Source organism: Vespa velutina, chromosome 2 (genome assembly GCF_912470025.1).
Source record: "Vespa velutina chromosome 2, iVesVel2.1, whole genome shotgun sequence".
Lineage (NCBI taxonomy): Eukaryota > Metazoa > Arthropoda > Insecta > Hymenoptera > Vespidae > Vespa > Vespa velutina.
Genome location: NC_062189.1, coordinates 14865655 through 14879606, shown reverse-complemented (window position 1 = coordinate 14879606; position 13952 = coordinate 14865655). Strand labels below are relative to the sequence as shown.

Below are 13952 nucleotides of genomic sequence, written 5' to 3'. Positions count from 1 at the left end.
TGAAGTATCTTGAGATTGATAACAAAGGCACGATCTTTTTTGAAATCTTTTTAAGTGTAATAAAAACGATTAGCGAAGCTTTCGAACTATTCGTCTTTGTCGCATGATCGATCGAATTTTATCACGTCCTCGTTATTATAGTTAACAACTGTTCGAGAAAAGTATAAGGAATTTAAAAGCATGACTACGTTTATTTCAGTCAAATAAAATCGCAGCAATGTGTGAGAATTGTCCTCGTCATATTCTAATCTCGTGTGCAAACAGCTTAATATTCTCTGGGGGATTAAGCGCGCGACGAATGAAATGGCCGGTAATTAGTAACAAGCTGCGGTGAGCTTGTTTGCCTCGTAATCGCCATTGCGAATATTAAAGAATCGTGGTTGGTATGTTTATGCATGTCTATTTAATAAGTCCGAAAGTGAGAACAGGAAGAGAGAGAGAGAGAAAGAGAGAAAGAGAGAGAGAGAGAGAGAAAGAGAGAGAGAAAGAGAGAGAGAGAGAGAGAAGATTAGTCCTGATCTAATTGCACACTCCAACTCGAATATAGGATCAAATGAAGAGTCTGATGATAATCCTACCTTTTCTATTATGCATACGAGATTTATGATGGACCCTACGTCGACGTGATGCTCGTCGCTTCCTAATATAAATGCCTCTGGTATCACTATGTTTAGATTGACGAAGTGTGACAGTATCCCTGTACTCCTCGAGACCTGAAACACATAAATATACAAACTCGTTAATCACTGAAGCAAAGATAGAGGTATATTATCTTTCGAACCCTCGATCGTCTTACGATCGGTAGGCACACCTCATCTTTCTACGTTCGTGACCTCATTAACTTCGCTACTCAAGTTTTAATAACTTTCGCCTTGTTTGTCTCGGAAATTCAGCTTTGTTAGAAGCGACGATCTATTTCACGCCGATTAGAGGAAGAACGAACGATATATCATTTCGAAGTTAGCGTAGATTTATGTATCAACTTTCGTAAAAGGGTCGATCTTATCTGCCATCACGCTTTCTCTTCTACGGTTAAGCCAGAAAATTTCATAGGAATAATGTGCCTGTGTGATATTAACGACCACGGTAATATCGTTTGCAAGGCAGACGCGCGTAAATTTCATATTTATATCATAAAAATGCATATTACTTTAAAGATTAAAGAGCGTTGAAAGGTGGTGCCTCCGGTTATCGGTGTAATATATCCGCAATAAATGTTATTCAACGGGAAAGAGAATGACGAAAAATAAGAGAAAGGAAAGTTTAGAAAGAGAAAGAGAAAGAAAAAAAAAGAAAACAAAAGAATAGAGAAAAAAAAAAAAGAAAAATAGAATAGCTGTTTAACATTTTTAAGAAGTGACGAAAATCTCGGATGAATGGTCTTTAATGGTGTATGCGTTTCGCGTAAAGTCAACTTTCACGTGAAAAAAAAACATATATTTATTTTTTAAGTTTTGACTTCGAACAACATGTTTCCCATTTTACACGCTTTTACGTTCTTGGTTATGTCCTAACTTTATTATCTACGTAATTATGCACGAGACTTCAATATATAGAGAATGTAGATAGTACATAGGACGTGCGTGAAACTTGATTGTACGTTTATTTAATTAAAATGCATTTTTAATGAACTTTGCGCAATCAGGGCCGTTGGATAAAAATAAATAAAACATTTTAACTTTTCTCTCTTTCTTTTTTTTTTTCTTTTCATTTAATTTTAAGATCGAATCTTAAGTTATATCCACAATTCGATATTCATCGTAATTTTGATGAAGAACAAACAAGAAGTCTAGATGGAGAATGTGAAGGATTAAAAGAAAGAAAAAAAAAAAAAAAAAAAAGATGTTTAACTTAAAAAAGTAAAACGCTCGCTTACGAACCGATCGTACTTTCGATATTAATCTCTAAGATGGAGAGAACGATACTAAAGGAAGTTCCTTTCGGGACAACAGTTTCAAAGCTACGGGCATATAAAAAAGTATTATAAGTTTGTAAATTGTATCGTCGTACTAGTAAGAGAACACGCAATGAGGGAAGGATGGCGACTACCGCAAACTTTCTTGACTTATGGTGCATTCTTCAGATTCATTATCTCACCGAAGTGAAAACCACGAGAAATATAGTTGAAATCCGGTGATGCCATTTTTAGAAATTAATGAAACAAGGGGTTGGTTAAGAGGAACATAACATAACACAGTTACAAAATGTCAACTTCTTCTTTTTTCTCTCTCTTTATTTTCCCATTTTTCTGTTTTCCTTTTTTTTTGTTTTTTTTTTTCTTCATTTTCGTATCCTTTCTCTTCTTGTTATTTTTTTCTTTGCTTTTCATTCGTCATCCTCATGGTCGTGTTCATCGTCATGAAAACGTCAGGAAGAACTCGCTCGGCTAGCAACTCGCCATGGTCGCTAAGCGTAATCTCGTTAATCACACGGACTGTTTCGTACGTGCGTGATAATTTACCTCCGAGGTGGATCGTTATGGTTAAATGCTCGTCTCGTCGACATGAGAAAGAAGAAAAACTTATCGATTGAAAATCTCGTTTATTTTATTCGTATATATATTTATATATATATATATATATAATATATATATACGTACTTAGTTATATACGTACATTCGAGCTATCAAATTGTTTCTTACATTGGACTTCAACAACTATTCACGTTTTGGTTAAACTTTCTCGCCTAACATCGATGTTCTCTAAACGTATGTGAGTAAATTGCACCATCTCGAACAAGGCACGTAGCAGACGTAGGCAAGCTTGGGTATTGCCTCGAAGCGGTTTAACCCAAAGTGCAGCCTATTAGAATAGATTGAACTTTGAATACTCCATCGTAGAGAGTTCAAAGGCTTTCCGGTTAACTCGTCTTAATCCTTGAATTTTTAAATATTCCTCTTTTATCCAACCAACTTTTTTAAGAATTCGACGAAATCTATTTCCTTTTCTCTTTTCTTTTTTCTTTTTTCTTTTCTTTTTTTTCTTTTTCTTTTTTTTTGTGAAAGCAATTATTATCCAATTCTAAATTGAAATATTATTATTTCGAATCATACGTTACATTGGCGTATTTTAATAATTAGATCACAACATTTTAGATTAAACGAAGAAAATTGGTTTCGCAAATTTCACAAAGTGAATTTTAAAATTATTTTCTAGTAAAATCATTGCATGCCATACTTTTCTTTTGATCAAATTTGACCGTACTTTATTCCATTTTATAACTCTCACTCACAGATCTCAATTAGACCTATGTATGTTAATTTTGTATTCAACATAGCATAACTCTCGGAGTAAAATGAATTTAACTCATGAAAATATACGTGAAAGTCGGTTAACGTGTTGGCAACTAGGTACATTGCAGTCCTAGAAAGTCCAAAAGTTGGCGCATCCCTTAAGGGGAACGTTAGATTTTGATATCCGCGTAACTGCAAAATTGAAATAAGAGTTTGTGCGTACATTAACGTTGCACTAAAGTTTTGGCTTTGCATTATTAAATGCAATGGTTTTAATCTTTGTCTGAATATTATAACAAATATATGCATATAGTTTTACGACATTTTTATATTTTTTCTCCAAGAAGAATTATAAAAAATATATTGCGTGACGACTTGCGTGTAAGTAAAAAAAAGAAAAAAAAAAAAGTTTAAGGCCATCATGGATCGTGCTGATTTCGTGAATAGGTGTGTGTATATGTGTATATGTGTCTCTATATTTATATGCTATATTAAAGTTAAAAATTATAACTAATTGGGAGTTCTGAGGAGGTCATGGCGAAGTTGCTCGTTTTAACTTCAATTATTCCTCCTAGTTCCTTCTACGCGTTGGCTGTTACCCTCTTTTGTGAATACCATTCCTCATAAAACAATTCGTTATTCAGAGAAACGTTGAGAGATAACATAACTATTCGAGCAATTGAGAAATCCTTGGCATACCTTAATCTCGATAAGCTATATAAGTTTAAGCTATTCTTTGTGTTCCGTGCACTGTTTTCTGTGTTCTGTGTTCCATGTTTTTGTATTCTATATTCTGTGTTTTGCGTTCTGTGTTCAATGTTCCGTGTTCTGTGATTTGTGATTTTTGATTTTGATTATGAATTATGAATATGAATTGTGAATTGTTCACAAAACAATTCACAATTCAGTTCAGATATTAAAGTATCCATATGTTTTGGTTAATATAGGTTTCGTTGTTAAATGAAATTGCAAAATCATTTGTTATGGAAGTGATGCAAGTATACTTTCTCCCAAAGTCTAATTAATCACCACATAAGCTATGTAGTAAAACTATTCCATGTATTGAATATATATTTTATTATTATACAACTATAGTCGATGTGGTGAACTTAACAATGCGCCATACCATATTCGCTAAAGTTCGTAGATCCAAGGATTTTGATATATTGTAATGAATCTAATGTTTATAAATCTTAATCTCTATCATATTTGATTATTTTTGTTTGATCCTTTGTGCTTCGTTTTCTTTCGATTAATCTCATATACATATATTCATTGTCATTTAATTCAATATTTTAAACGACTTTATAATCCCAAAAAAATAATTAAGAAGGGCATGAGCTTTCGTTTTGTTATCGATTACTCGATGCCAAACAAGATAATACATTTTTATATGATTTTATGCTAAATTACAAATAAAAAATTGTAAATTTTCACATTGCTTCGTTAGCGTTCAGCCGTGTTCGTTTAAATGCAAAATACTTTTCAAATAATTTATTCGATTTATGGGCCAAGCAAAATCGAAGCAATTTACGATTCTTACGATCCGAACGATCGTCAACGGGTCTAATAATTTTCCCGACAATTCCGTACTGCATTAATATTTGCTCGCGTACATATTCAACGTCTTCGCGTGAGATCGATTACTTTATAATACTATTCAAGCTATCACGTCTTTGATGAATATAAAGTATAAAATCGAGTTATCGAAAATTTTGTCTGATAATTTTTGGGAAATATCCTTTAGAAAAATTCGTTTCATCTATAATTTCGTTTATTTTAAAATGAAATTTTATTTTTCCTTTTTACATACAAAATGACAAATGGTTAGCTCGTGCAAATATTTACGCTATGCCCCGGTAAACGTTACGATTTCTATAAATTCATTTATTTTAAAATTTTCAATCTACGCGAGATCGCATCACGGCAAAGTCTATATGTTTCATAAATGTCTGGCTATTTGTCTTCCACTGCGGTTCTTCCTGTTTTTCGTTTGTTTGTTTGTTCAGTTATATTCGGCAAAATTCAACGGAATTCGGTTTTACTTAATGTTTATCGTTTAATCGAAAACGTTGTTTCAACATCTGTGCCTGCTGTTTTATTCAATGTAATGTCAAGAGGTGACGTACACGTTTCTATCCGATGATAACTTTTAACTTTAAACGTGTCGTCCCCTTTTCACAAAGTTTCGTTTAATCCCGAGAATCGTGCGACCATTCGGAATTGAAATTTTGAATATGCTTGAAGTTGCATAATTACATGACCGCCGGAATAAGTAAGTTCTGCCACAATTCTTTATAAATAAACGAACGTAAAGCCCTGAATCCGTTGGTTTTATTGTCATGTTTGTGTGCATCAATTTGATTATTTTAGAATTCATACATAGTAAGCAGTTTTATATATATATATATATATATATATATGTATATGTATATAGGTATTATATACATAAATACATATCTATCGTCAGCACCCTTATTCGATCGCATCATATATGTGTCGACGCGTCCAATCAGAGCATCTCATCGATGAACCATAATACTTTTGTCGGATGACGCTTCTATCATTTGGCAGCGAGCATAAAAGCGACGCTTTTCGTTTTGTTTGCAAACGAGTCTTTCCATTTGGTTTAGTGTAATCTGATTTTTCCGATGATCCGCTTAGTAGGATCGTTTTTGTGAAAAATCGAATTTTTCGTTAATTATCATTAAACTCGCGAGTTACATTAAATGGACAAATAAAAGACGAAAATGGATTTAAGAAAGCTCCTAAATAAAGATAAATAGAACTAATCCTCTGATTTTGGAGTAATCCGGTCATTAAATTCTCGTATAGTTGTAGTTTCTAGAATAACGAAAGAAAAAAAAAAAGAGAGAGGGAGAAAGAAAGAAGAAGAGAGAGAAAAAAAGAGAAGTTCTATCTCTTTTACGACGGTAAGGAAAGTTTTAGGTCAAAAAAGGAAAAAAACGAAGGTATCTCTTTTTTTTGTTTATCGAACGGCTCGTGTGGTAGTATAGCATACAATCTCACCTACTTTCCCCATTTTCTCTAAAGCATTCTTATGACTGGTGACGCTTTTTCTACTGAAAAAGACAAGAGAGAGGAAGAGAGAGGGGGGGGGAGGGAAGAGGGGAAAATACTACTCGTACGGAAACACGTAGAAGGCTCGCGATCTGTGGCCCACACGGTGGCAACCCTCGCGTAAACAAGCTCGTTTCTCCCGCTTAACATAATCCGTTTTGTAGGATTATCCCCTTATTATGTCTTCTGTTACACCACTTAGTGCCGAGTTGCTGGCAAGCTTACATCCAACTCGGCCAACGAGGGTTGTAATTTGTGGCTGTCGGTTTGTTACGCCTCATCTACGGCAATGAACGTAATATTTCGGGATATGACGACGTCAAATGATGCGTGTACGATAACGAGAGACGATATTGTCCGAAGTAAACTATGACCGGTATATCCTTCACTATTACTACTATTATTAATAGTTATAATATTGAGACATGTGAGAAACAGAACTGGCTTTCGTAAAAGTTTCTATCTCTTTTTTCTCCCACTTTCTTTGACCGCCGTAATAAAGAACCTCGACTATGACCAAATAGCAAGGAGAATAATGGTTGGTCATATGACCTAGTACAGTCGGTGATAAAAATCGTTCCTTCCGTATGTCGACAATAATAATGGTGATAATAATAATACGTTTGGATGCTTTCGATCGAGACGAGAAGTATTATGGAAATTCTATACTAGAGAGAGAAAGAGAGAGAAAGAGTGAGTGAGAGAGAGAGAGAGAGAGAGAGAAATAGAAATATCATACGTATATATATATACATACGTATGGTTGGTCCCGATCGATCACCGAATCTAGCTCACGATAATTTCAGCTCGTCGTATTGCATATATACGTGAAGGTGAAAACGTCTCAAGAGAAATAGCTAGCGACAATGAAGGCGAAGTATAAAAGGTTCGCTTGTAATGAGTTCTTTCCTTTTTTTTTGTCTTCGTTTAGGATATCGTGGAAACAGAGACAGAGACAGAGACAGAGAGAAAGAGAGAGAGAGTGAGGGAGAGAGAGAGAGAGAGAGAGAGAGAGAAAGAGAGAGAGATAAAGATAAAGAGAGAAAAAGAAGGAAGAGACAGAGAGGGAGAGAGAGTAAGATAGATAGACTGCAGTTTCCATGCGCATAAACCTCGATGCGTGCCAAGCTATACGAGGATGAAGTAAAACGGCAGGTGGTAAGGTACGACACAAATATGAAAGGGGATCCACCCTTGACTCCACTTATTCATTACTTACGGTACACGTAACCCGTTAAGGTGGTACTCACTGTTATTTGTGGTTGAAAGAAGTGGTACACGGTTGCTTCTACGGATTGCATTTTGCTCGTAATTACAGTGCTGCTTAATTATTACGAACAATAAGGATGGATAATCGGTCGATGAACGAAAGGCTGAAAAAAGGATCATGTAGGATTTATTTTTAGACTTTATTAATCGTTCGGAAAGTTGGATGAGAAGTTGGATATCGATCGAGTATTTGAGATATAGTATTTCACTAGGCGGGTGTACGTTTAACGATGGTGCAAGGAGAAATAAATGAAAGAAAGGATTGAGGTAGGAAATAAAATTGATTTTCGTTCGGTCCTCGTTTTCTATCTCTATCTATTTCTATCCCTTTCTTTCTTTAGATATGGGAACTGCTATGAAGAGTGTGTGTCACTCGTTAGAGAAACTCTTCCAGTAGCTCGAAGCGCCAATGGGATCGTTAGTGGAAAGCGAGATAGGATTTCGTACAGTTCGGTGGGGCTTTAAGAGAGAACGCTCAGCAAAGCATTTTCCTTTTCCCCGAAGGATCGAATCCCAGGATGGTGATTCTCTTGAGTTAGATCAATTAAATTCGTGTTAATGTTAGTTCGGTTTGTCGTAGAACGTAGAACATAGAACTAGAAGATTGTTATTACTATGATTACGATTCCTTTGTTAAGATAGTAGATCTTTTTTGTAGAAATGTTTTAAACGATGGTATATCTTTTGGATCCCTTTATATATATATAAATTTCTCCATTAACTTTCTAATAATTTTTTGCATTCCTCAATAAACATTGTAAATAAATAAAAGGTGTCACCGAACGTCAGTTTCTTCTCGAAATGAATATTTTCACGCTTAAATCAACGAACGATAGCAGACAAAATAATTTGGCGACTATGTCGTTATACTTTTATGAAATTATAAGTTTAGTATCACAAGTTATAGAAATTTTCGTCGTGTTAATTTACACCGAATTAAAAAAGAATAATACTATTTTTTGTATGACCTATTCGAAGAGAATAAATTTATTAATTGTTATCTAATTTTACGAGACTCTAACTGAACTTTTCAATATGAGTTGAAAAATATTGTTATTTTGAGCATTGAACCATTCTTGTTTTACTTTGTTTTATTCGAACGTACAATTTTCAAAGTTATTAATACGAGTAAATATTTTAATTCAAAGAATTTTAATTTCAATAAATATCGGTTTAATACGTAGAAAGGTTTAATACAGGATAACATTTACGTGAAAAAAAGCAAGATTTATTGGATAACTATTTTAATTCTAGCCGAACTTTGCTTTACATGAACTTTATACCAGAATGAGGACACTGTCGCATTTATCATGAATTATCATTTATTATTTAAATATTTATTTATAGTACGATATCTCTTATTCATTCGAAAATTACGATAAAAATGATTTTTTTTTTTTTTTTTTCTTTTAAATGTATCCTTTTTCTATTTTATATCATTTTATTTGCGATCGTTCGTACATATTCTTAATTTCAAATTTTTCTTCGTCGTCGTCGTTATCGTCGACGGTGACGTAAAGTTTACATCTCGTTCCTCGTTACAAAACAGGTCATAATAACGCGTATTCAGATCTCAGTGCGAATTTTACACGGCACTCCTCGGTTGTAAAGACTTCTCGAGCGTTTTCGAGAAGGTAATCCTTGGTCTAAGCCAGGCAATATCGGTTCGTTGCTCATTAGCAAGCCGGCATACACCGGTCTCTCTATGATCACAAATTGTACAGCTGCAAATGCGAGAATAACGAGCTTTTCCTTTGCTTGCATAAAGAGAGACGTATTGTGTACGACATGTGGGATTGAATGTTCACATCAACAAGATACCACGAACTTCCTTGCGAAATCGTAACTCAGGAAGTTGTTTGCTTTAAGTTTCCGTTCGTCTTACATTCGTTTCGATATTCGACGCACGTTCGATCATACCTATATCGGATTACGATATGTGTATGTGTGTATGTGTATATATATTTGTATGTGTATATGCGTGTATGTATATATATATATATATATATATCTATCGATGTTTTTCTTCGTTAAATTATTTTCTTTCATTATCAAAGATTTATTTCTTATATCTTTTCCCTTGTAATCATCAATAAATCATCTATATGTTTTCATTAGTTTCATTATTCGTAAAATAACAATCAACTTTCTATCGTCATTTGACCCAGTTTTCTCTTGGTCCAGCAAGTCACGATCTTAACTCGCATAAGTTAATATCCAAGTACTAAACTTGAATTGAGTCGAGGCGGAAGTGATAATGAATTATTATTATGGAAGTATATCTCATTCGGTGGAAATGGCTATAGTAAATATATGTGTAGACGTGTATTTGGAATGTATAAATGAATATACGTACTTATGAGCTATTGATATACATATATATATATATATATATAATCATATTGGAATTACTCAAATGATGCGATATATTTATAAAAGTAATTTGATAAATAATTTCTTTAGTTTGAGAATATAGATACATTTGTCATCTTCGAGGAAGTAAAAGTCGAACTATACCATTCAATATATGAAACGGATAAGACGAGTCGATTTAAAGGGAGATACTAGTAAATAGCGAATAACATTCGAAATTTTCCTCTCGTTGAAAATAAATTTCTCTGACAAGCAATTTTGTCCTAGCTGTGTAAGTACATGTTCGCTAACCGATTCGTTGAGATCGATCCCATTTCATCGGAAACATCGTTGCTCTTTACGTTTTTCGTCCCTTGGGAAAGTTTAAGGGTCTCTCTCTCTCTCTCTCTCCCTCTCTCTCTTTCTTTCTCTTTGTCTTTATTTTTGTTTTTTTCTTTCTCTTTTCTTCGAGTTTCTAAAGTCTCGCGCGAGTGCTCTTTTGAAAATTGGATTTCGATCGTACAAAGATGTTTTTTATTCCATCGTAATTAGATGGAAATTCAACGAGTCAATTTTTCGAAGTATAATGCATAAGTATTGTTATGTTTGACTGCATTGTAAAAAATGCAGACCCTTAAGTGCAGTCGAGATGGTAGTCGATATAATGACGTATTTTATTTAGTCTTCGATACTGTCTTAACACAAACATATGTATACGTAGATAGATGCACATATATAAAGAGACGTCTTTCAAGATCCTAATTTGCTTTTTTCCCTCCATTTTTTTTTCTTCTTTTTCTTTTTTTTTCTCTTTTTTATTTCAGAAAATTTCTTCATAGCGATATTCTTCCTTCGACTCTCTATTTTCTACTTTCCTCTCCATTTTAACTGTCTCGAACTTTCACAATTACTTAACCGTCTCTCTCACTCACTCTCTCTCTCTCTCTCTTTTCTTCTTACTTCTGCAGTTCCATGTATTTCTCCCGTTATTTTACTACTACACGTTCTCGACAGCATTTGTATTTGGATGCCGCCGGAGAGCAAAGTTCATAGAAAAGTATATGACACTTTTCTTTCCGTATTTTAATGAGCTTTCGCGCAACTTTATTTCCAAGCCGAGTTCGGGGTCTCTAATCTGTATAATAATTTCCCGAAGCTCAACGGTAATAGATTCTTTTTCGATGGATGAAAAGTCTTTTCCCGATGTGATTCCGCGTGTAAACTTTTATCATCGAGCTTGTATCTTGTTTTTCAGTCAAAAAGAAGGTCCGTTTTAAATTAAACGACGAGTCGTTTTAATCACTCAGCGGTTATTAATTATCTCTCTTTCTTTTTCTATCTTATTGTCTCTCTCTCTTACTCTCTCTCTCTCTCTCTCTCTTTCACTTTCTCTCTCTCTCTCTTTCTCCTTTTTTTTTTCTCCCCCATCATCGTCTCCGTACGCCATTACTGTCTTTGTTCGTCCTTTTATTCTCTCCCTCTTATTGCTACCCCTGTCTCTCATCTCACAAGGGATATCTTCGATTTTTATTTTACGTAGGTGTGTACGTGTATACAGCCTTGCGGAGACACATTAACTCGTGAGTGCTCTCGGGTAATGCCCAGAGAATAACAGCCCCTTGCATTTCGTTTCCAATGTCTTACTTCGGCTAAAGGTATATATTCGTAGCTTCGAGTTTTAGAAGAAAAAGAAAAGGAAAAAGGGGAAAATGAGAAGAAGAGAAAGAGAAAAGAAAAAAAAAAAAAAAAAAAAGGATTGCTTCTTTTCCGTAAGAGTTTCGCAGTTTAACGACTATTCGACGATACGAATTTAGTCGAATGGTATTTCGCACCGTACTATATATTGTTTCGGTGTAACAATTCTAGACAGAAGAATAGAAAGTTTAAGAAGATTGCTGTTTATGTAATTTCTATTGTGAGCTTTATTCTATCCGTATGGATGATGCCTATGCAAAATACTTGTCTCTTGTTTTGTTTAAGGAAACAATAGGACGTACTACGATAGAAATCTTTACTATGTAATATGAAATAAATAGATACTAATTATAGGTATGTACGTTTCGAGATAATACGATTTTCATGAGCATCGTGCACGTAGATATATTCGCTCGTACATGCAAAGATGTATAACCATGTCTATATCGGTTCTTCCTACATTGATTCAATTATTAATTCACAGAAGATAAAGTTCTACTCGTAAATCGTATACGTTTCGTATGCATTATAGTTTTAATAAATTCCGTTAAGGGAAGAAGACTCTAGTAGTTTAGAACTTTCAAAACATCGATTTTTCTTTTTCTTTCTTTTCTATTTTTTTTTTCTTTTTTTCTTTTTTTTTTTTTTTTTTTTTTTTTCTTTCAAAACATCGATTTTTTTTTCTTCCTTTTCTATCTTCTTTTTTCTTTTTCCCTTTTTTTTCTTTTCTTCTTTTTTCTTCATTTTTTTAAACTTTTCACTTTTTCGACATGTAAAGAATTGTTAAAAATGTTAAAAAGAAATTCTTAAATTCTAAAAATTATCTCATTTATAGACTTTTAAGTAATGGCCATTGCATATTTGCCTTTCTAAATTAGTATCATGCATCTTTTCGCCGACAATACGAATTTCTACTTTTCATCGAATAATATTTGAAACGTGTTTCTCTTCAAAGCTATCATTTTACAAATTGTTGTAACAAATGAATATATCAAGAATAAAGGAAATAATTTCGAAATATATCTTACGATCGAACAAAGTATAGATATTTATTGTTATTTTTTAATCCAATGTAGAAGAGGGTATTATTGAATGAGAAGTTTTCTTTGAAAATCTAAACTTCCATCGTTCTTCTTCTTTTTCAATCTTCTTTCTCCAAATGCAACAAAGTGAACGTGTCTTCTAATTCGAGTAACGTTTTTTTTTTTTTCTATCCTTTCAAGTCGTAGAATACTTTTAATTACACGTTACAGCTGCCACCGAAACGAAATTTAACCTTCCACTATCGATTCGATTTCGTTTACGGCGGATACGCACGTTCCTTCTTCGACGGGAAATTGCGATGTAGTTTGTAGTAAATATACATACGTACATATATACATACATACATACATACATACATACATATATACATATCTATATAGACATACCAACTGAGAAGGTAGTACTAAACAGGCAAATGTGTTAACCCGCTAGTACGGTTTCAAGGATCCATCGTAGAAACGGTCGACTACTCATCAAAGGGTATCTATATTAATGAGATGGCGTGCGCCACGGCGCCCAGACGTCGACCAGCCTTATTACATGTGCAAGCGAATGACGTTCGGTTTCAAGAAGGTTCTCCTCTTCCTCCTACCATCGTTAACGTCGTTCTCGTTAAAATTTATGAAAAAAGAAAAAGACAGCCTACGGTCGTTCCTCGACTAAATCGTTAAACAAAATTTATTACAGAAAGTCATTCTCGGCGCCAAAGAGAAAATAAATTTTAAGTCGAATCGTATGCACCTTTCTCACTAGCGGTTAGACCTCAAATGTCGACGTTCGTTCAAAGCAAATAAAACGGAGTTGGCAAATAGGAATTTACGAGAGAGAGAGAGAGAGAGAGAGAGAGAGAGAGAGAGAGAGAGAGAGACAGAGAGAGACAGCCCTTTCAAGGCGTTTAACGAAGTAGTTACGGAGGAAGTTCGTTGACAAATACTCGGACACGAGAAAATATCGTTCTTCTGATGGATAGCTTAGAATATTCACAACTTAAGTATAGATTTTTCGAAGATAATGTAATTATTTTATTGAATGAAATGAAATTTTAAAAGATCTCGGTACCTTCGAAGATTGCCATCGAGACGAACAATAAATAACGTTAGAAGAGGAACGTCCTTGGTTTAATTAATACCATTAAATCCATTCATTTCTTTAACCAACGTTCATTCATTCTTTCTTCGTTTTTATAGAACGACATTGCATTTATCCAAACTGGAATAAGGAAGGAAATAAAAAAAAGGAGATAAAGGTTTCTGTGAAAAAAAAAAAACTCTCCCTCTAT

General features: G+C 33.9%; 1 protein-coding gene across 10 annotated transcripts in view; it reads right to left on the bottom strand.

Moving 5' to 3' along the window:
* The window catches only part of LOC124957848 (zwei Ig domain protein zig-8), a 195643-nt gene that overhangs the window by 29067 nt on the left and 152624 nt on the right, over positions 1 to 13952 (bottom strand). For all 10 annotated transcript variants that reach the window (XM_047515274.1, XM_047515272.1, XM_047515266.1 and 7 more), the window contains one exon: positions 579 to 713. In XM_047515274.1, the coding sequence (XP_047371230.1) occupies positions 579 to 713 (135 nt within the window). The remainder of the gene's footprint in view (positions 1 to 578; positions 714 to 13952) is intronic.